Source organism: Phyllostomus hastatus, unplaced genomic scaffold (genome assembly GCF_019186645.2).
Source record: "Phyllostomus hastatus isolate PE091 unplaced genomic scaffold, TTU_PhHast_1.1 phas_scaffold_345, whole genome shotgun sequence".
NCBI lineage: Eukaryota > Metazoa > Chordata > Mammalia > Chiroptera > Phyllostomidae > Phyllostomus > Phyllostomus hastatus.
The window spans coordinates 30,777,516-30,799,269 of record NW_025334024.1 but is presented as its reverse complement, the minus strand read 5'-3'; the positions used below and the strand labels follow the sequence as shown (position 1 = coordinate 30,799,269).

General features: G+C 58.1%; 1 protein-coding gene across 1 annotated transcript in view; it reads right to left on the bottom strand.

Annotated features, from left to right (window-relative positions):
• Positions 1–19,954, bottom strand: part of URI1 (URI1 prefoldin like chaperone) — a 33,240-nt gene extending 13,286 nt beyond the window's left edge. The window contains exons 1-4 of the mRNA XM_045818701.1: positions 19,533–19,954; positions 8,035–8,069; positions 4,487–4,565; positions 3,423–3,558 (exon numbers count right to left, since the gene is read on the bottom strand). Coding sequence (XP_045674657.1) covers positions 3,423–3,558; positions 4,487–4,565; positions 8,035–8,069; positions 19,533–19,637 — 355 coding nt within the window. The 5' untranslated portion in view covers positions 19,638–19,954. The remainder of the gene's footprint in view (positions 1–3,422; positions 3,559–4,486; positions 4,566–8,034; positions 8,070–19,532) is intronic.
• Between the last annotated feature and the right edge of the window lie 1,800 nt (positions 19,955–21,754).

The following is a 21,754-nucleotide window of genomic DNA, read 5'->3' as shown; positions in this document are numbered from 1 at the left end:
CCTCCTCCTCCTGGACCGCTCGCTCCTCTCGCACCCACGCCCGGTCAGAAGCTCCTCATGCTCACAGGGAAGAGAAACCTGCCCTTCAAACGAAAGGAAGGGGCGAAACCACGGGCCGGAGCCCCAGCCCTGTTCTCCCTGACAGCGACCGGACACGACCCAAAACGGGGAGACGTCAGTCACAGCAGCTCTGGGGAGCAGTCCAGCTCTGGGGAGCAGTCCAGGTGGGGGCGGCCAAGCCGCCCTGAACAGGAACAGGCCATGGTCGAAGGGTGGGAGCCCTGGCGGCAGGCTTACTCCTGTCCCCGACCCCCGCAATGGGGCGCAGCCCAGGTCCCCACGGCCCCCCGAACCACCGAGAACAGACCGGACCTCGTCTGCAGCACGCGACCCAGTCGGGGGCGCCTGGGCACCTGGCGGCAGCTGTCCCGCCTGAGCTTCTGCAGCGCAGGCTCTGACCGCGAAAGACCTCAGACACCTGGGCCAGTGGACTGGGGGGAGCCACGTAAAACACAGTCTGAGGCCACAGAGAGAAACTGAGGTGAGGGTCTTTGCGAAATTAGAACATCCAAAATCAGCCCTGGCCGACGTGGCTCAGCTGGTTGGCGCATCGTCCCATAACCAAAAGGTTGTGGGTTCAATTCCTGGTCAGGGCACTTACCTAGGTCACAGGTCTGACCCCTGTTCCAGGTGCGGACGATCCCCAGTCTAAGCACGTGATCCCCGGCCTGGGCGCACAGAAGCAACCAATTCATGTTTCTCTCTCTCTCTCTCCCTCCCTCCCTCTCTCCCTCTAAAAGCAATGAACAAATGTCCTCAGGTGCAGATTAAAACGAAAAAAAGACGTTCAAAATCAGCGTGTGCACGGGAAACGAAGAGCCCGCACACTGGCCCAGGAGAGAGGGTCCCGGGCCCAGAAAGCCCAGGAAAGGACTCCCGCTCCGGGTTGCCGGGCTCACTCACGGGCTCGGGGCACATCCGGTCGTCCGTGAGGTCCCGTCTCACCAGTCCGCAAGAAGTGGGCAAGGCAGCTGTTTTTCCGGATGCCCCATTTCCACCAAATAATCACGATGTGAACAACAAACAAAAGCGAGGCCCAAGCCAGAGAACGAGTGCCCAGAGACCGGGCCCGGGGGACGCAGGCGTGGGACGGGGCCCGAGGGGACACGCGAAGAGCCGCGCGAAGGGCGGAGAACAGTGTGCGACCAGAGGAAAGTCGTGGAGGGGAACCATCAGAAACTGCGGAGCTGCAGTGATGAGCAAGTGACCTGAGACCCCCACCGGAAGAGCTGCACAGCACACCCCAACGAGCAGCCACGACGATCAGCCAGCCTGAAGACTGAGCGTCCGGAACCGTCAGGTCTACGGAGCGGCGAGAAAATGAAGGAAAGTAAACTGGACCCAAGGGACTTGTGGGACACTGTCAAGAGGTCCAATGTCACATTAAGCGAATCTCAGAAAGAAAAAAAAGTGGCAAAAGATTACTTGAAAAAACAATGACAAATAACTGCACCAATTCAACGAAAGACTTGAATCTACCAGTCTGAAAGGCCCTGCCCACTCCAGGCAGAAGGAACCCCAGGAAGCGCCCCCCCACGCCCCCCACGGAGGCCGACCCTGCATGGCAGAGACCAGCGGAGACTGAAGCGCAGCGGGGCCAGGCAGGGTCTCGGCCTGCAGGCGGAGGCGGGGCGCAGCCACAAAGGGGGCGGGGAGGCGGGGCTGCGGTGCGACCCCGAGTCCTGTCCCGGACCCTGGCGGGGGTGCGGGGAGACATCTCCACACGCTTGTGCCCACGCACAGAACAGTGCCGGACCCATTTTGCCTCCTTGTCAAACACGCCATGACCTCCCTCCATCTTGCCCAATGCCTGTCGACAGGGAGGAAGCATGCTGAACTTGCTGTATCTCTTCTGCCTTGAGAAAAATAAAGTGTCTTTTGTTAGTAAATGTCAAGTACTACAAGATGCCTAAACATTTTCTTCAGTTATTACAAATTATTATAAAGCTGGGTGAATGAAACTTCCCACAATTAATTTACCCTAATAGGTTCTCAATATACTTTATATGTATGTATTCTGGACACCATCTTAGGTAAATACTGACGCCTAAGTCACTACATTTGATCATTCACAAAACCATATTTAACACTGGAAGGTGACTTACCAAAACATATTCCTGCATTCCACAGCTCTAGTCTATCAAAAGTATTCTCCCATTAACGTAGTAAGTCATAACCGAGTCTCAAGATTCCTCTGCACACATCCATACAAAGATCAAAATAAAAACCCTGCAACAGACTGTGACCTGATTCCCTGTCAGCAGAGCCCCCACCCCCGCGGACAAAGACCCCCGCAGAAAAGGCCTCTAGGGGAGAGCTGTGCCCGCCCCCTCCCCTCGGACGCGCACGCACGGCTGACTTGGAGGCCGCAATGCCAAAAGGACAGCCACGGCCAGGAGTCACACCCAGACCCGACAATACGATTCTGATTAGTGTCACAAAGATCAAAATATGTATCCATTATAAACTTACAGGAGTTGATCTGCAATTAGAATCTCCAAATATAGACCCCAGAATTTCACTGAGTGAATGAGTTCTCTAACTAGTACCCACTCGTGTATAAGAGAAATAATTTCAGCTTTAGAAATCAGTCTCAGCTGTTTTCTATCAATCTGACCTCATTTGTGTAGAAGGGTCCTCAAAAACCGATTCCCAGATGCGCGTTTAACCAGAAGTCACGGAGCAGGTCGGGGCGGTATTGTACAGCGCTACCACCTTCAGCACGCGAGTGCACAAGTGGGAGCGCAGGCTCACAGACCTGACTCTGACGTGCAGTTCGGCGAGGGCTCGGCCCAGCCCCCCAACCACCACGAAGCGTGTGCGTGTAGACGAGCACGCACCGACAGACGAGGCACAGGCCCCCGCAGCTCGGGCGCCCGCCCTGGCAGACGAGCCCACAACCGCTGACCAAGCTCCAGGGTGCACCCCGCCAGCGCCTCTCCACCCCCGGCAGCCGCCCCCCAAGAAAAGTAAAGGCACCCCTGTCCCAAGCCACACCGTTCACGGGCGGCTCCTGCCCCGCGCCCGGGGTCTCTGGTCAGCGAGGTGGCGAGCCCGCCCCGCTGGGCACACCTACGTCAGCGCAGGCACCGCCAGCACCCCGGGCACAAAGCCCAGGACGACCCCGTTCCCGCGGAGTCCCCACTCCACCCACAAAGCCCCCTCGGGTGACACCTCCACGTCGTCGCTTCCAGAAACACACTAAGGCGGGCGCCAGCCTGCCCCAGGGCTGCGGTTGCCCGGCTCCTCCCCGCGCCCACAGCGACCCGATCGCAGACGGCCGGACCTCACCACCGGCCCCTCGGCTCGGCGCCCGCGCCCCAGGCCCACCTGGCAGGACACGCCCTCACGGCGGTACCTACGTGCTTTCCGGTGCTCGGCCAGGCCCACGGCCTGCTTTGCCGAGCACTTTGCGAACCAGTTGTCCCCGAGCAGAACGGTGACTTCGTTCGTGTGGACGAGTTTCCCCGGCATGAAGGCACAGGGGCCCAACGGCACCTGGGGGAAAAGGAAAAACACTAAAAACACGTTGTTTATGGAACACTCAGCATGGAAAGCTCCCACTGAGGCCTTTTGTATCTTTACACCAAGAAAAAAAAAGCATCAGTGTCGCGGGAGCCTCACTTTGGACTGACGTTCCCGAGGAGGGCCCCCGGGAACGACTCCAGGCCCGTGGGCCAGCGCCAGGGCGGACGGCACGTCTCCCCGCAGCCGTCGGAGAGAGGGGTTCACGAGCCTCAGTGAGAGCAAACGCGTAAGGAAGCGGCAAGTTAGTAAACGCGTTTGACTTTTTTGAAAACTGAAAGTTTCCCATAGAACAGCCGCGTCGTTGCGCAGCGCAGGAAGGGCAGACGCACAGCTTTAGCGCGTCTGCAGAACTGACACGGCACACGGGCCAGGACCACAGGTGATACCGCACCGCCGCGTGCGTGGGCTGGGGCGTCAAGGTCAACGTGCCCGTGAGGAGGGACGCTCCGCAGCACAAGAGGGCCCCGGGGCCCGTGGACGGGTGACTGTGCCGACCAGAGGGCCACGCCAACGACCCGCCGCGGCACCCCACACACAAGATGTGTGCTCTGGGGCTGCACCCCGTGGGCTCGCATCACGGCGCCCTCCTGCTCCGGCTAACGGGGCGGCTGCGTGCCACATCTCTGCCGTAATCACAGTCTCTAGCACAGGGGCCTGCACACCGGACGGGTGGAACTCCGTGCGCACACCCGTGCCACGGGTGTCAGCCCCCGCGGTGCGGCGACTCAGTGTCAGTCTGGGGGAAAGTGCAGAGGTCAGCACCGCCTGTCACCCTCACTGGTGTGACGGGGGTGCTGTTCGGAAGTCAGACCAACCCACCTGCCCGGCCAGGGCGGCTGCCTCTGGCGCCCCGCACACGCGGGAGAGCGGCACAGGAGGCCGCGCGCCGCACACATACCATGACGCTGTAGGACAGCTTGTCCGGCAGCGCGCCAAGCCTCTCCTGCAGGGCGCGGTAGTCCTCGTCCACCTTCTTCCTGCCGACAGAGGACACCCAACACTCCGTGAGCACGCAGAGCAGCTCCTCCGGCGGGCTGCATGTCGTCACACGTGACCATGGGAACCCTGACCGAACTGTTTAAAGACTGAAGTCTGCTGTCACGTAAAAACCCTCTCTGGATGAGGCTCAGGGAAGGAGGTCCCTCGGGGCCGCTGCCGCGCAGGAGCGCCCTCTCGCCCTCGGCAGCCCGCTCCCCGGGGCAGGAGGCCCCCTGGCTCTGGAAGCCGGCGCCCAGGCAGACGGGGAGGGCACCTCGCATGCAGAGGGAGGCGGGCAGCCCAGAGCGGCTGCAGCGTGGAAACCAACACAGTGTGGGGTCCCGCGCTCCAGTCCTCTGAGCCCTGGGGGCTGGAAAGGGGGCCTCCCCAGCCCTTAGTGGCGTCTCCCACCGTGGCCAGGTGAGGCCCGCTCCCCAGGGGGCTGGGAGGAAGTGGGCAGAAACCACGACAAAGGCACTCGGAGCCAGCTCCGGGTCTGCCTCACGTCCCACCTGAGCAGAGCTGCCGGTGACCTGATTTCGAACAGCCCGAAGACGTGACCCTCTAGAAGCAGAGGTGGCCCTGTGCCCCTGTCCCCGCGGGGAGCCCTGCTCAGGTGCCACACCTGCTGGGGGGGCAGCCCAGGCTGAGAGGCCGGGGCCGGCCTCCCCTGGAGATCCGCGTCGGCTCCAGGCAAAGCCAGGGCAGTGCGGTTTTTTAAAGCAGAAGAACGCTGTCAATTTTTTAAAATAACAAAAACCCACCAATTCAGCAAGTCATTTTAAAGAACATGTAGATAGTGTCAAACTGAAATTAGGACAAATTGCAACGTGGATAATTGCTCTCCGGATAATAAAAATGACTGCTCTACAAACACCGTGGGGCTGGTTTCCGTTTACTCCTTGGCTCCCCTAAAGCTGGAGTAGCATAATTAATAAAAATTATCTCGTTTAGTCTGAAGAGTATTAAGGAGTCTCACTATATGTTCCTCACCCTAAAAATACTCCGGCAGTAAATCTCGCCGATCCCCATCTCCCACTCACAGAACAGAGAGCAGGGGGAGGGGCAGAGGGAGGCCCGGCCTGGAATGCTCACCACTCGCCCCGGGGGAGAGAGCCCTTCAGAAGGGCACCCAAGAGCATGCTCACCGGCAGACACCACGTGCACGTCTGAGCGCCCACACTGGGCTCTTCCCTCACGGGGGGGCGTCGCCCACCAGGAAGGGGTGCTCGGCTGCAGGGGCTGGGAGCGGTGTCCGGGGAGCGGGCACGCAGCAGAGTGGGCGGTGCCCTGAGAGTGGCCACCTCTGCTCAGGCACCCGGGCTCCGGGCCCACAGTGCCCAGCACTGCGGTGACCCCCTGCTCAGCGGGGGTCCTCCAGAGCAGGGGGCCTCCCCATCCCACCCAGGGAGCAACTGGCCGCCGGGAGGAGCTTGGCCACTCTCTGCGGCACTAGGGGGACAGCACCAGGGCCCGCAGCGCTCCCGGACTCTCTGGCCACAGGTCTCTCGCGCAAGGAGGCTACGGGCTCCGTGGGCTCGCAGATTCCAGCACTGTCAGATCCTCGTTAGAAAGCCGACAGGAGCCCTGGCTGGCGTAGCTCAATGGATTGAGCGCAGGCTGCTAACCAAAGAATCGCAGGTTCGAATCCCAATCAGGGCATATGCCTGGGTTGCAGGCCGAGGCCCCCAGCAACCGCACATTGATGATGTTTTTTTCTCTCTCTCTCTATCTCCCTCCCTTCCCTCTCTAAAAATAAATAAATAAATCTTAAAAAAAAAAACCAAAACAGAAAATGTCCTTGTTGAAAAATAAAAAAAAAATTTTTAATGAAATAAAAAGAAAGCAGACAGGAAAGTCTGTTTCCTGAGCCCCATTAGAAACGATTCCGAGGAAAAAGCAATTTCTCCCTGGAAAGCATTATTCTGGCTGCTTGATGCATAGGTGTGTAGAGGCGAGCACGCTAAGCTGCTCTAGTGTGGCGTGCGCCGGAGAACTGGGCCGGAGGCACAGTCCAGTGGGGGCTGCCCCTGCTCACCGGGCAGGGCACCCCCGCAGCGTCAGGAGCCACGACGCTCCGAGTGCCAGAGCCGAGCCGCCGCCTGCGTCTACTCAGACCTCACCGGTCCTGAGCGTGCCAGCGTGGACGGAGGTGCGGGGCGCCGAGGAGACCACAGGCCCCCATCGAAGGGGGAAAGAATCTCAGCAATAAACCAGGAGCACACACACAGGTGTCAATTAGCATCTGTTCTCACTGAATCCAACCTTTTGCTAATTTCTTGAGTTCCTTACCAAAACTAATAGAGAGAAAGCCAACATTAATAAAATTTCCTCTAAGAACCATTTGTAAAATGGTTCACTTGGACCAAATTAGCTGGGGGCTGGGGGGCGGAATTAATTCTTTGGCGGAGGCCCAGGTTTAACGGGGACAGTGTCTGATGACAGCGGCCAGTCCCCTCCAGAAGGCTGCCAGGCGGACCCCACCACAGACGCAGCGCCCGGGACACGCAGGGCTCGAGGGGCGGACAGGGCAAGTCTCAGGCGGCTTTCAGGGCCCAGTACAGCCTGCACTGTCCCCTCTCCCCCTGCACGGGCGCTGGAACCAGGACACGTTTGGTGTGCACCAACTATAAATTATCCCCTTGGAGGTCTCTCGGGCACAAAGACAAAGCCTCAAAATAAATTTAAAATATGATACGCTGGCTGGCGTCTAAGCAGAGGTTTAATCTCAGCACCAAAGGGCCGTTGGCAGGCCCCTCCCAGCTGACAGTCAGCAGGGTGCGGGGAAGCCTCCGCAGGCATCGCGTGGGTGTCCTGTGACCCTGCCTGGGAGGTCCTGGGAGGTCGGCAGCTGGACCTCAGGACGACCCCCCCCGCCCCCGGCAAGATTCTGGCCGCCGCCCAGCTGAGCGTTTCCCCGGAGGACAGAGCAGGTGCGCCATCTGCGGAGGGCCGCCCCAGACGCCGAGGATGAGCGAGCGGCTGCCGGCCTCCTCCCGCACTGGGGTCGAGCGCAGCAGCACGGCAAGCGGGGGGTGCAGGGAGCCAGCCAGCTTCTCAAACTCCAGGGGGATGTGCACGTTTCCACCCTTATTTAAAAACAACCAACTGCAATCATTATTCTAGTATAGATGCAAGAAATGCCCCCAAACAGAGCTACAATTAGTCTAGTTCAAAAACGTCTGTCCCCACTTCATAATCGAATTATTCTTACTTTAAAAAAAAAAAGAAAGAAAGAAAGGCAATTAGAATAAACACAAGCGGTGAGACAGCTTCAGGAAATCACGGGGCACGTAAGTCAGGAAACGGGGAAAGACAACATAAATTGCGGGCAGAGGCATCAGAAGTGGAGGGTACCAGAAGAACCCAGTTACGGGCCACCCGAGAAACAGTGCACACTGTATTCAAACACAGACGAGCGCCCGCCCACGCTGCAGACGCGCCCAGGCCGCAGCCGTCTCCACTCACCAGTGCTGGATGCTCTCCCGGCAGCGTGCGACCACCTGTCGTGGAAACAGACAACTGGTCGTGAGAAGTGGGCCTGCACAGAGGCGGACGTCAGCGCGGCAGGGGGCTGGAGCGGCGGCTTCACAGATTCCGCGGCCCCTCGGCCTCCATTTTTACTTGTCACGGGCACAGCCGCGCGAGGCAGGCTCTGAGCGGCACAGTTCATCACGCCCGCTAATGCGGCTGATAACTGCAGGACAAATGGCAGCTCTCCGACCCTCCCTCGGTGCAAAACCCGCTTCAGAGCCATTAGGTGACACATGACATGAGATAACTGGTACTCTGTACAATCTACAGGCCTGTTTTCAATGTTACATATTTTGTAGAATACACACAGTGTTATAAATAACAGAACAGACAACATAGCATCCATGTTTCAACGGTAAAAAAAGAAATGACAACAGTGAAAATACTTTATATTGTCGGTATATCTCCAAATGTTTTCACCTGTAATTTTTATCCTGACGCATTAAAAATGAGTTCGGTGATACTCTTCCACTCCGTGTTCAAAAAGAAACACTCGGGACCAGGAGGTGCTCTGAACAGCCCACTCGCTCCCCCGGTGAATTATGACAAACCTCTAAGCACTTCCTAGCCAGACGAAGTTATGTTTATAACACTAAAACAAAACTCAATATAAAAGTTATTTGTCTCCCTTAGAGATACTCCAGTAGATTCTAAAAGTGCTCAGAAAACAAGTAACACGAACCAGTAAGGGGGAGAATGAACAGCAATTTAAAAGGAGCGCTGTCTTCAAAGATTATCAATGGTCTGTTTCTAAGCAGCCCACTGGTGAAAATTCGGAGCAGTAGCCTCCAGGACGGCGGCGGCGGCAGCACTTCAGAGACAGACACACCGAGCGACAAAGGCTGCCTGGTGGGAGGGACACGGCGCAGGCCCCATACTGGACTCCGAGCGCGCGCGCGCGCGCACGCTCCCCAGAAACCGCACAGCGGGCTGGGGCCGTCACCGGACTTCTCTTGACGGCATTTAACTCCCGGAACGAGGGTCCTCCTCGGAGGCACCGCGAAGACCAAGGCAGCGAGCGGTCCTGAACCAGGAGGCGTGCTGTGGCCCAGCACCCAGCCCTCTACGCGCTCGCCTCGCCGCTTCGGAGGAAGCCCTCCCAGTGAGCACGCGCGCAGGGCCGCACCCAGCACCGCACCCGGCCCCGCGGTGGTTTCCGACTTGGCGATCATCTCACACACACGAGCGGAATTACATGCAAACGGAAAAGGAAGCCGACATGACGAGACCCTCTTTACAAAGCCCCCGTGTAACGGCTCCGTCCCAAGGGGAGACCGCGAGGCGGGGAGGAGGCTCCGCAGCCCCCACGCGAGCGCCGCAGCACGAAGGGGCCAGACCGCAGGCGGGAGAGCCCCGCGCGCCCGGGCAGGTGTTCATTAACCTCTGCACCGTCATCCCGCCGCAGCTGCATATTAACTAGTTGCATATTCCTAATCAGGTACATTATTTAAAGGACCTTCGATGAGATTTTCCATGCAATATCCATTAGTGACAGTGTTAAAGGTTACAGAAGATCATCTACTTAATGTTTCCAGGAAGCCTTTTTAATTAGTAAATATGCAAATCTGGCACGCATGCGTTTCACGGTTAAGAACCAAGTGCCTGGGCGAGTCCGAGGGTCCCTGCCATCACCCCCGCACCCGCCTGCCCCCTGCTGGATTGTGGCTGTCCCCCCAACCCGCCCCGCCCGCCCCTTCTCTTCCCTGAAACAGTTTCCCAGCAGCAGGTTTCGAGGGTAACCCACCACCACATCTGCTCCCCAGCGCACACGGCAAGCGCTCGCTGCCAAGACCCCGTCCGACGCTGCAGCCGCATCAGCGACGCGCAGGGTTGGCCCGGTGCCGCCGGGGCGCCACCCAGATACAGGGGAGACGTGCTGAGACCCGCGGAAACGTGGCGCAGGGAAGAGGCGGCCACGGAAGCGGGCGGGCTTCGAGGGAGGCCGGCGCTTATCCTGCTTGCAGACTCGGAGACCGCGGCCTCCCAAAAACCCCAGGGTCTGCAGCTGCGCTCACGCCGCGAGGGGGCGCCCGGCCGTCCTTCTCCAGGCAGCAAATGATTTCTAAACTTCGGTAAATTTCTGCAATTTAGCTATGAAGGAGCATTTTAAAAGGAAGAAAATCTTGTGATTCAAACTCAAATCTATCTACCTGGGTTAAAAAGGACTATCTTGTATTTTCTGTTAAGTTAAATAGTTCCAAATAACCACATGTGCTCTGAAATGAACTCAAGTCAATTCCTTTAGCTATTAAATACATACAGCAACTATAAGGTCCTGAGCCTGGTTCTGTCACAGCAGCTCTTGAAAACAGACCAGAACAACATAAAACCCTTCGTGGCTTTCTGGTCCTTCACAGAAGCTTTTTTTTTTTTTTAAAGTAAGATGGCTATGGAGGATTAATTCTAGCTTTTAAGTTAAACTTGCCAAAACATACGACGACGACTCCTGAAGCAGAGAGAACCCCCCTGACTCGGCCCGGCAGAAAGAGCCGGCTGGCAGGCTTGGGCAGCCGGAACGAGTGCCCGGTGAGCTCCTCCCGAGAGCCGCCCCTGCGGCCAGGGGTCCGCAGCTGCGAGGCGCACGCACGGAGCCGCACGGCGCCGGGCGCGCGGTGAGGTCCTCGCTGGCTGAGAGCTGGCCTCCACTCTCCCAGACACACGCTCGCTCTCAATGGCAGTCCACCAGCCAGCCGGTGGTCAGCCGGGCGCCTGGCGTGCTTGACAACCCCACGCTGCCCCACGGGCACGGGCGCCAGGGTCCTGCTCCCCCCCACCCAACTCATGACCAGTCTAGGAAGAGGGCCAGGGCTTCTTCCAGGACTGAACAGCCCGGGTGAAAGGGGAGGAGGCCCAGGTGGGTGTTTAACGCGGTAACTAATACACGTGCCGCTTCTAAGACACACGCTTCGAACACAAACAGGTTAAAACTAAAAGAAAAAGAAAACACGAAGAACAAAGGTAAGAGACAGAACAAGACCCATCGTGAAAAGGTGCGAAGACCAACACGCTGACGTGACCGCTCTGGTACCCGGCCGGGACTGCAGGCAGGACGCCGAACGAGGCCACACGGCAAGACCCGTTCGCAAACGCGTGTCCTCGGACCAGAACAGAATTCACTGTGACAACAGAAAATCGAAACTATCTCATGTGTGCCAACCCAGTGACCTTTATTTAGGAAGTTAACTCCTGAGCAGACCGCAGTGGGGGTCGGAACGTGCTGCGAGTGACTGACAACACACACGAGGCATGCGGGCACCCCAGGTGCTGATGAGAGAGAAATGCGGTGAAACCCAAAACCGGGCGGCACAGAGCAGCTGAAAAGGGTAGCTCCTACCTCAAGAAGCCAGAAAAAAACAGCAGGCCAACAGGAAATTTCTGAAAGGAAGAAAAAGATAAAAGCAAAAATCGATGAAGAAGAAAGTCAACTTACAAAGAAAATGATAATTAATTGGTTCTTCAAAAATGTCAACGAGCCCTGGCTGCTGTGGCTCAGTGGACTGCGCACCAGCCCGCGAACCAAAGGGTCGCTGGTTCAGTTCCCAGTCAGGGCGCAGGCCTGGGTTGCCGGCCAGGTCCCCAGCTGGGGGTGCTCAAGAGGCAGCCACACATTGATGTTTCTCTCCTCTGATGTTTCTCTCCTCCTCTTTCTCCCTCACTTTCCCTCCCTAAAAATAAATAAATGACTTATTTTAAGTCAAAGACTGATAAAACCCTAAGAAGACAAATCAAAGGGAAAAACAGATTGTCAATAACAAACGTGGAAAGAACATCACCACCAAACCTACAGACGGAAACGAGACCGGAGGTAATTACGACTAACTCAAGGTCAACCAGTTTTAACTTAGATAAAAATGAGCAGTCCTTGAAAATCCCATTACAAAACTGACACAACTAGAAATAGAAACTCAGAATAGTCCTTTAGCAGACAAAGAAATTGCGTCCCTAGTTTAAAATACCTGGACAGGAAAAGACGAGGCCACGGCCGTCTGACGACTGATCACCCAGACGTGAGGTCGGGCAGCACCAACAGCACCCATGCTGTGATGAAACACACAGAACCGAAAGCCACTCTGTGAGGCCAGCGCGACCCGGAGACCAAACCTAGCAGGGCCACTGGGGGAGAGCAGACCGCAGAGCTGTGTCTGTCCTGACACTGACCCCAGCAACCATGTGCAGGCCGGGAGCCCGCTGGGCAGCAAAGCAGCCACAGTGGCACGGAGGCTCTGGGGGGGTGGGGGGCCTGCCTCCCGCACTGCCCCGCCCGGGCCCCCTGGGCCGGCCTCAAACCGAGGTCCCGCGCTGGTAACCCAACCGGAACCCAACTGAAGGGCCGGAGGCCTGCTCCCCACTGGGGGGCGCGTCTATATCCTTTCTTGCACCCTCAGCCACCAGCCGTGGTGACATCATGCCAATCAGTCAGGACAATATTATTGGGCCAGGAGCCCTCATTTACATAGGAACGAACCAATCAGGGACTGGGGCGGGCCGTCTTCCCCACATCACCCAGTCCCGCCTCCAATCGAACAGAGCTGCATCCGTGTAAAATTCTGTCTGGCAATACACACGTGATAAGGGAGACATGGAAGCAAGAGGTCCTTTCTAGGAACGCAAGGGTGTCTTGGTACTTTGAAAACTCAGATTAACTCACCGCGTAAATACCTCAATAAACACAGACAAAGCACGTGATGAAGTTCAGCATCCTCCAGTGACAAAGCCAGCAAACCAGGAACAGAAGAACGTTTCCTCGCCTCCCTAAAGAGCACCAGCCCCGCAGCAAACGCCGCCTGCGACGGTGGATCGGCAGATCAGTGGATCGGCACAGCCTCTCCCCAGACTCACCGGGCAGGACGTGGAGGCTCCTCCCAGCTCCTCCGTCCAACGTCACACTGATGGCCCCGGGTGTTCAATAAGGCAACGGGATAACACCGAGGCGTGAGAACCTCGAAGCGCACAGCTACCGCTCAGAGGACACGCCCACGTGTCACACACACACTGACACAGCACTCGAACAAGAGTCCGCAGTCAAGCAGCCTGCACAGATGTCCCCCGAAGCCCAGCATCGGTGGCCAGAAAGCTCCTTGGGTCCCCCCCACCAGATGGCTCTGCCGGTAGCCTCAGTTGTCTCTGCTGCATTCAAAACAACGGTGCTAGACTGTGTTGCGGCAGCTGACCTAACAGTGTGCATTTAAAAAAGTCAAAATCAGTGAATTTTTATGTAGCAATTTTAACATTGAAGATGGAAGAAAACAGGCAACGTTTTCGGCATCTCATGCTTTAGTATTTCAAGAAAGGTAGCAAATGCAAACGAAGATCGGTGCATTGTGTAGAGAAGGTGCTGTGACTGATCAAAAGTGTCAGAAGTGGTTGCAAAGTTTCGTGCCGGAGATTTCTCATCGGACGACGCTCCACGGTCGGGTAGGGGAGACCAGCTGAAGTTGAAAGCGATCAAACCGAGACATTAACTGAGAACAATCAATGTTCTACCACACGGGAGAGAGCCGACATACTCAAAATATCCAAATCAATAAACTTATTAGTGAACATGAAAAATATGTCTTTTATTTTGCAGAAAAAACATATGGACTTTTTGGCCAACCCAATACACATCTACATACCAGCAAAAAATAAACAGCCAATAAATTAAAAATGCAATAAAAAATAAATATCTAGGGATAAACCTAAAACACATGAAAGATACATGTACTAAGAAAGCCAATACTGAAAGAAGTTATGGAAAAACTCAATTAACAGAAAGACATACCACATTCATGGATTGGAAAGCTTAATGTTGTAAGCATGTTGATTTTCCGCAAATCGATCACAGACCTGATGCACTCCAAGCAAAACCCCGGTAGGTTATTTTGTGAGTACCGAAAAGCTAATTCTGAATAGTCCTGGAGAAGCAAAGGGTCAGGAAAGCAGAGGCAATCTTGACAAGGAACAAAGCTGGAGGAACTTTCCTACAAGACATCGGAGCCGTGTAAGAAGCGTGGCGCTGCTGCGGGTGTAGGGAGTCATCCGGCAGCACGGAACAGGAGAGAAACAGAGCACACGCATGTTGTCGTGTAAGTCACGAGAGAGGACGTCGTACTGCCTGTGGAATCGGGGCTACACTGCAGGAGTGAGGGTCACGTGCCGGGAGTCGGAGCCCAACTCCAGCAGGCCAGCCCTAGCGAAACCCAGAGCCCGCTCTGGTCTGCGTGGTGACACGGGCCCGCTCGCCCTCCGGACGCTGCGAGGAAAGTCACCCCTTGGAAGGAAGGTAACCTCCTCCAAGGTCCCTACGATTTTCCACTACAATGTCTGGCATCGAATAAAAAATTACTAAGCAGTCTATGAAAAGAGAAGCAGCTAAGAAAAGAAAACAAGAGGAAAAAACAAACAGAAACAGACCCTAACTTGGCTTAAACGCCACAGACGCTCCACAATTAACACACCACGAAAACAGAGGGGAGGCTGCAGATGGCAGCGGAGGCAGACCCCACTTAAAACGTCAAACCGCAAGTCCTGAGGACAAAAAAGAAAGCTCCTGCGATTAAGCATTCAGTAGGTGGCGGCGCCGCACACTGAACAGGTAAGAGCTGAGGACCAGTGAGCACAGTGCAGGTGGATGGAAGGGGTCCGAACTGGCATCAGGGCAGCAGGAGGCCAGAGAGTGGGGGCAGGGGAGAGGCGAGACGGTCAATGTCTAACCGAGTGTCCCCAGGGTGCCGCAGGTAGAGGAGGGACAACGATGCAAGCCAGTATTTGAAGAGTGGGCAAGAATTTTCTAAACTCACAGAAGCCACCAAATTGCAGATTGAAGCAAGTGTGCATTTAAAGCCGGCGGGACACAAGGAAAACCACATCCAGGCCCGTCACAATCCAATGCCAAAAAACCAAGATGAAGAGAGCCGTGCAAAAAAGCAGACGGGGGAAACATACCAAAACTCTCCCGGAACAAACAGTAACACCGACAGAAACGAGCAGAAGTAGAGGAAGCCAGAGAAACGGAACGGCATCCTCGAAGTGTGGATACAACGTGAGACGTAACATCCAGGTGACAAACGCCCGAACAGGTAAAGCACAGCTCAGACGAGGGGGGCAGGCCCACGAAGCCGCACCGCCCACCACAGACGAGGGCGGAGCGGAGCGGTACGGGACCTCCCCCGCACGCACGGCGGCCTGCGAGCCGAAGCGAACACACACTGTCACCTCTAAGGCACCGACTAGGCGGACAGTGGGAACCATGTAACCACCACGCTGAGCTTTCAGATACATTGCATTAACATAAGAGAAAAGAAATAAAGAAGCAACAGCAGGTTTAACGAGTGGAGAATGTGTGGCCCAGTGGGTGGACCCGAACCACGGCCAGGCGATGAGCGAGAAGACCCGGGCAGACGACGCGACGCGCCCCCAGACGAGCACCGTTGAGGCGAAAGCCGGCCGGGTGACGCCAGCCCATGTCACCAAAGACTGGCAACACCCAACCCAAGTGTCCCTTCCCCACACGTGACAAGTGGACGCGTCCCACTTGACATCAGTGGGATCTCGAAGCACATCCCGTGCCCCTCACCTGACAGACACCAAACCCAAACCCTCCCACTGCCGAGACCCACCCCAGTCCCCACGTCCTGACCGCAGGCCCTCACCTCAGTGCTCCCTGCGACACCCACCCCCCGACCTTGCGGCCCTGCGCACACACACCACACAGATGGGGCGTCCCCCTCTGTCCGACCCCTGCTCAGACCCCCACGCACCGCAGCACCCTCCCAGACCTTCTCACTCCGCCCAGCCCCGCAGAGGACACCCACGGGACATCTCCAGTGGGCCCGCTCTGTGCCTCTGCCGCCAGCACACGACCCCGCTCCAGCAAGGGCTGCCTCTGCCGCATTCATGACTGGCCCCAGCAGCACACGGCTGGCATGCGACAGGCACCGGATAAGCACCTGTTGGGATGAGGCGGCTCGGACTCGGGGCGGGAGAGAGGAGCTACCGTTCGGGACCCGCGGCAGGCAGTTCCAGGCAGTTCCTCGCCGTGAGGAATACGGAGGCCCCACCAGTTACTGTCCTGCTTCATGAACATTTTGAAATGTGTGCTCAATGCATTTACCTCCCCAGGTTCCACATCAAGAAAGTGCAAGTTACTCCAAAACTCTGCGTAAGAATTACATGAGCCACTCGGTAACAATTACAATGAAATAATAAACACTATTATCCTTATGAGTTTTCCAAAAGTTACTATTTTCCTGCAAATAAATTTATAAAAACAACAGTATACAGCTCTTTTTCCACATTACAGTAAACCCCCAGTAGCTCTGCTACTGAAAGATAACTGGTTCTGAAGATATAAAATACTGACATTACAGAAATATCTCCTCAGCCAAGAAACCAGAATTTCGACAGAAGGCGATTCCCAGGCAGGAGCAGCTGTAACAAGCCCCGGCGGGAGGAGACTTCCCGACCGGCCCAAGATGCTGCCCCGAGACGCCGCCCCGCAGTCCCGGGTCCTGAGGAGCTTCCCGGTTCCACTGAGTGTCTCACTGTCAGCAGGAACAGACTTGGCTAAAAGAAGAAAATGTTAACCCAAGTTCCCTCTTGTCCCTGTATCTTTTGACAGAGAATTAAGAGTAAACAAAACCTCCAGGGAAAAAAGAAAACAAACAAAAAACGAACGGAGAATGGACGTTTGGATAAACCGTGTCCATCAGCTCTGGAAACACCAAGAAATAAACCTGCCCAGCAACCAGCCAAAAGCCATTTCTCGGCACAGAAAGTATTTAGTGGTTGAAGACACCACATCCCAGTTCTTACTGGAACTAATGAACTGTTACCAACACCCGTTACTGAAAAAGCTAAAACCCCACCCGATTTCATTCGCTGGTGGGTAAACTGAGGGAGGGAGCTGTGCTTTGGAAACCGTGGCGGCGTGCCCTCCACGTGAAGGGGATGACGCCCGCGAGCGCAAACCCAGCTGCTACCACATCTCACACACACTCTTCCCCTCCGCTGCCCGCACAAGGGCCCTCCTCCCCGACGGGGACTTACGTGACCAAGCCCCTAGCGCTGGGTTTTCAGTGTCTTCTCCACTGTAGGCAAAGCCGCCAGGAACTGCTCCCCGCCGCCCCCCGTGCCCTTACCAGATCACAAAGGAGTGAGCGGAAGGCCCGGCACGGGTGTGACGGATGGAAACCAGGTTACGATCTCTCTCACTGTCCACTCGCTAGACACGGTCACAGTGGGGGCCATGGCTCACTCCTGCCCCTGCTGCCTCCCCGCCTTGGGTCACCGACGTATATCGTCCCTGCTGTGTGTGCTCCGAGGGCAAACACGGGCAACACGGCCAGGGACCGGGTCAACACCTGCCTCCATCCTCAGCAGGACTCACCAGAAACCCATGGAGAGCAGACTGAGGAGCAACACTGACCCGCCCCACCTGGCCCCTCTCCGCCCAGGCTGCAGAGGGCTGACGCCCGGACCCGGAGGCGGCCCTGCCTGTGAGGGATCCAGCCAGGTACCACCCTGGGGGCAGGACACGCCGGCCCTTGCCCCCCTGCCCAGGCCCCTCCTCTCTCCCGCAGCACGGCCCTGGGAGGGCAAGGCCAGGCCCCGCCGCACAGCTGTCTGGAACCGCACACGGAATACTGGGCGCCACACGAACTCGTGGCCGCTGCGCCATCAGTCCCATCCCCCTCCAGCCTCGTCCCCGCGCTCTGACCCCACTCCAGCTCGCTCAGCCCCTGCAGGCAGGCTGGGCTGAGAGCCCGAATAAGGACCCTCACAACACCGCTGGACACTGGCCGGGGGAAGCTTTCCAGCCCCAAACCGCTGGACGCAGCGGTCTCTCGGGTCTGCGGTCGCGGCCTTAGCTGGCCCGGAGCCTCTAAAACGCAGCCTCGTCTGTTCCTGGAGGGGCCGCTCCCTGACGGGAGTGAGTGCACACAGCACAACAGACATGCACACGCACACGCACACGGGGGGTGTGCCGCACCGGCACCAAGAGACACGGGATGGGGACCCGGGAGCACGGTCCACTCAAACCAGCCACCCAGGCTCCGCAGGACTGAACCCGGAAGGCGGTTTTCGGAGGTAACTGGACACCACACCCAGGGCTGTTCAGAGCACCCCACACGGATCCCGCGTGTGTTCCAGACGCACTGGCGTCCGAGTGAAACCCAGAACGTCTCTGTTTAATGCGCCAGGGGAGGCCGCGGGCCGGGTCGGCACGCTGCACGCTGACACCTCCACCGGGACGACCGCCACTCGGGAACACCGTCGTCCGGGGGTCGGCTTCACCGATTCTACAAGAACAACAGCGTAAACAGCTTCGCCAAAAATGGACAAACTGGTTTCAGAAAGAGCTCTCTTCATTGTTCTTTTATTTCTCTCTTCAAGAAAATGAAGACCCATTAATGTCTTATAGCTTAAATGTGCCAAACAGCGTTAATTTTTAAACCCCCGTGTAGACAGGAGCCAGGTTTAAAACCCAACAGTCGTATCTCTGGTTAGAGAGCGACGGGTCTCGCAAAGCGCCACCGCGCACCGGAGGGGGGCCCAGCAGCGCAGGCAGGAAGGACGCCCCCAACAGGTGGCTCCCGAGCCCGCGAGGGCCGGGCGTGTTCGGTTTTCTGCTCTAGGTGCTGTGAAACCCCCTCCCGCCCGCCCGGGGCCGCAGCTGTGCGCCTCGGCCGTGCGGGGGAGACATTTCTGCACGGGGCTGTCCCCCTGGGGCTTAGAGACAAGTTGCTCCCGCTTTGCACCAGGACCCTGTCTCGCAACGTGGCCCAGGGCCTTTTAAGTAAAGTAAGCGTTGCTTTCCAGAGTCAGGATTTCGAAATTTCTGGAGCAGGGGACACCTGGAATGCTCCAGAACCCCAAGGGGAAAATCTGAGGTCGAGCAGGGACGCCGTGCTGCTTCGGTGCGGTGGGGGCGTCTGCGCAGACCATCCCGTTAGGAAATGCGCAACTCGCCCCCCGCCCCCGTCGTGGGCGGCGTAGAGCCCACGGGCCACCCGACCGAAGTTCACACGCGGCGGGAGGGCATCTCCGCCGCCCCGCGCCCCGCAGCCCGCGCTGGAAGCGCGCCCGCGGCCGCGTTACAGGCCGGATAGAACCGGCAGGGGCGAGGATGCGGCGTGTACACACTTTCGCAGCCACTTCCGTCGACAGCGTGACCCCCTTTCGCACGTCAGTGACGCGGAGGGTCGCAGCCTCCCCGCGTCCCCGCCCCCTCGGAGGTCAAAGGGCTGCAGACAAAAGACAACATGAGCACGTGACAAAAGTTTCTCCCGTCACTTTCTCCCAGGCGGCCCGGAGGCTGAGCGCTTCCCCGGTGCGGGGTGGGAGCGGGCCGGGCCGCGACCGAGGCTGGGCCGGGGGGGCGGGCCCGGGCCGGGGACGCGGGCGCCCCCCGGAGACTCGGCGGAAGCGCGGGCCGGGCCGCGGCCTGTTACCTTTTCCTGCTCCTCGCGGAGCCGCGCCACCTGCGGGGCGCGCAGCGGGGCCGGGGCCGAGGCCGAGGCGGCGGCCAGGGGCGCGGGGTCCGGCGGGGCCTCCATGGCGGCGCCGGGGCCTCAGCGAGGCGAACGAGTCCTAAACAAGTGTTTATGGAGGCGGCGTGGCCGGCGGCTGCCCGGCGCCCGCGTGCTCGCCCTCATGCACCGCGCGCCCCGCTCTGAGGAGGCCTCGCCCGCCTGCTCCGCCGCGGCTCGCGTCCCGGCTGCCCGCCGCCGCATCTCACACGCGCATGCCGCCCTCCGCCTGCCGCCGCCGCCGGCTCCGAGCAGCAGCGAACCCGGGAGAACGGGAGGCGCTGTCCGGTGGCCCAGCCGAGCCTGACGTCCCGCGGCGGCGAACTCCCGCGTGGCTCCGCCCCTCGCCCCGCCCCGCGCGGCACGCCGGGAAGCGCGCGCGGCCCCTCCCTCGCCCCGCCCCCGGCGGTCACGTGGTGCGCGGCTGCCTGAGGCCGAGCCCGTGCGCAGCCCTCCCGTAAAGCTTCGGTTCCACTCGGTGTCCACGCACCGTGAGCGTTCCGGAGCGGGGCGCAGACGGAGCTTTGTGCCCCACGTCCCCGCCTTCCCCCACCCCGGGCGTTCAGGGCTGCATCTCATGCACTTCATTCCTGCACTCAAGCTGCCGCTTCAGCCACTCAACTGTAGCAAGTGCAAACCGTTCCTGTTTAATGAATTGAAAGACGCGATTATATTTGCATGTGCATTCATTACGGCACACATTCTAATGGTTCCTTGTTCAAAGCTATGATACTCATATTAATATATTGCTGTGTGCGAACGAAACTTTCCCTCTCGTTCTAGTATTCCTGCGCTCTCTCCTTCCTGCGACCACTGTACCCAGTAGGCGCCCCGTGCACGCGTACTGCGTGGAGGTGGCCTTGCACTAACAACCATCCCTAACGGGAGCGATGGCCCCGTTCCTTTGTCGTGTGCAGATGGGAGTGCACCCACAGGCAGCTGCACCTGACACCCTGGGGTGCCTGCCCGCCCTCCTGGCCAGCGCCCAACCTGAGACACCCTTTTTCCATGTGCTCCAAACAGACGAAGGAGGGCAACTTGGGCGGAGAGGATCCGTGGTGATGGCTCCCTTCCTCCCTGCGGGCCCTACCTCGACACCCCTGAGACACCGCTGAGCACCTTGTCTGCCATCATCTCTCCATCCTCAGCCACCTCAGGGGCTTGTCCTCTGGTCTCCTTGCTTCCACTCGTGCCCCCCGTGATGAGTATTGGCTGCTGCCCACCCCTGCCACACCACCTCATGGGGGTGCTCAGCCCCAGACGTCCCAGCTCCTTTGCCTGTGGGAAGCTGGCAGCCCCCAGCCCCAGTCTAAGGGCCATGCGTTTTCCCTGTGCCTTGTTAGCTCAGGAAGGGACATGTGACACCCCACAAATACAGGTTTTCTGGAGGCTTCTGCAAAAGTTCTTCCTCATTCTTTGGAGACACTTCTGCAAGAAACCTACCAGTCCCTTGGCGGGAAGCACTGAGCAGGCAGCCTTGCGTGTTTCACCTAGGAAGACCACTGAGACCACCTCCAAACCTCAGAGGAAGTTGAATCTGCGGCCGGCAGAATCTGAGCGCTCCTTCCTAGGCTGAAGCCGCCAACGCCGGAGCCCACATTACCTCCGGACTTGCAGTTAAAGACACCAGCGAATTTCCTGATGGTTCCAGTGGGTTGCATCAGGATTTCCATCGCTGGCAGCCAAACACACGTGGCTCACACAGCCCCCCGTCTGTTCTCAGCCCCACAGCCCGAGTGAGGCTTTGGTGAGGACCCAGGTCTCACTGCAACCCGGAAGCCCAGGGGCCCCAGGGGAGGTGTGCGTTACCTACCCACGTTCCCACCTCCTGCAAGCCCCCTGCCTCTCAGTCTCTCCTTCCAGCACTTCCCACCAGTGTCAGCCTCAGGGGCCTGCACCGGCCAGTCCTCCACCCGCGAGACTTCCTCCAGGTCTGTGCACACCCGCTCCTCCGCATCGCTGCAGCCTCCATTTAAATAGCCAGGCCTCCCTGCTTTCCTGTCCCTAGAAGCCCCTCCCTGCTCCCCGGGCATCCACAAGGGCCTCACTCTTTACATTTTCCTCCTGGCAGAAGGGCAGAGTAATGAACTCCACCTTTCCAGGGCCCATCCTTCACCATCACCAACTCGTGGCCCATTTCGTTT